The following is a 1,258-nucleotide window of genomic DNA, read 5'->3' as shown; positions in this document are numbered from 1 at the left end:
GCACCAAGGGGGGCTGCAATGGCCGGAGGGAGCACAGGGAGAACGGGGGGGTCCCCAGGGGGAGAGAGTCCTTAAGGAGGTGCTCCAAAGGCAGGGGGATCCCAGGGAGAAAAGGGGCACGAATGGGGGCTGCAATGGCTGGGGGGAGCCCAGGAGAAGGGGAGACCCCAAGATGGGGATTCTTCAAGGAGAGAAGAGTCCCCAAGGGGAGCTCCAAAGGCAGGAGGAGCCCAGGGAGAAGGAAGGTCCCCAATGGAGGGGGAGGTTTCCAAAAGGGCAAGGGAGAGGGTCCCCATGAAAAAAGGGGTCCCCCAGAGGTCTTCAGGGAGGGGCTCCAAGGGCAAGGGGGTGCCATGGAAGAGGGAGGATCCACAGGGAAGGCTCCTGAGGCAGGGGGATCCCACAGAGAAAGGGGGTCTCCAAGGGAGGGTGTGTCTCCAGAGGGACTGGGGAGGGGGTCCCCAGGGAGGAGAGGGGACCACAAGGAAGGGAACCGCCAAAGGCAGGAGGCTCCCAGGGAGAAGAGGGGTCCCCTGGGAAGGGAGGGAACCCCCACAGAAACGGGGGTCCCCAAGGACTTGAAGTCCCCCCAAGTGGGGGTCTCCAGCAGAAGGAGATCCCCAAGGTGGGACAATCTCTGCAGCGAGGAGGTCCCCAGGGAAGGCAGCCTGCCATGGATAATGGTCCCCAGGGGTGGGTTTCCAAAGGGATGAAGTATCCCAAGGGCAGGGAGGGGTTGCCAGGGGAAGGGGGTCTCAAAGAAAGAAGGTCTCCATGGGGAGGAGGCTCAGCAAGGAGAAGGGGCTGCACCCCAAACCCCGGACGAGGCGGAGCAGCCTCAAGTTGCACCAGGGGAGGTTTAGTTGGATATTAGGGAAATTTCTCCATGGGAAGGGCTGTCCAGCCCTGGCACAGCTGCCCGGGGTGGTGGTGGAGTCCCCTCTCCTGGAGGGATTTAAGAGCTGGGTGGATGTGGCACTTGGGGACAGGGGTTTGTGTTGGCCTTGGCAGTGCTGGGGAAATGGTTGGACTCGATGGTCTCAGAGGTGTTTTCCAACCTAAAGAATTCCTTGATTCTGTGGAAGAGAAGGTCCTGCTTAAGCTCACGTCCCTCTCTCCTGGCAGGGGGATTACAGCTGCACCTTCACCTACTCATCCCAGGGAGGGACCAATGAGGTGAGCTGGGCAAACCCTGCCCTTCCCCAGTCCCTGCACAGAGGGAGGGAACCGGTTTCCTTTGGGAAGAGCTGATTCCAGG

At 61.1% G+C, this 1,258-nt stretch overlaps 1 protein-coding gene across 2 annotated transcripts in view; it reads left to right on the top strand.

Moving 5' to 3' along the window:
- MYDGF (myeloid derived growth factor) overlaps positions 1 to 1,258 on the top strand; it is a 6,163-nt gene that overhangs the window by 402 nt on the left and 4,503 nt on the right. The window contains exon 2 of one of the 2 annotated variants that reach the window (XM_027666647.1): positions 1,126 to 1,176. The exons of the other annotated variant lie outside the window; for it this stretch is intronic. Coding sequence (XP_027522448.1) covers positions 1,126 to 1,176 — 51 coding nt within the window. The remainder of the gene's footprint in view (positions 1 to 1,125; positions 1,177 to 1,258) is intronic. 2 annotated transcript variants of the gene reach the window in all.

Source organism: Corapipo altera, unplaced genomic scaffold, assembly GCF_003945725.1.
Source record: "Corapipo altera isolate COAL_440 unplaced genomic scaffold, ASM394572v1 193, whole genome shotgun sequence".
In the NCBI taxonomy this organism is placed as follows: Eukaryota; Metazoa; Chordata; class Aves; order Passeriformes; family Pipridae; genus Corapipo; species Corapipo altera.
Note: the sequence above shows the minus strand (reverse complement) of the source record. Positions and strands in the feature narration are given on the sequence as shown.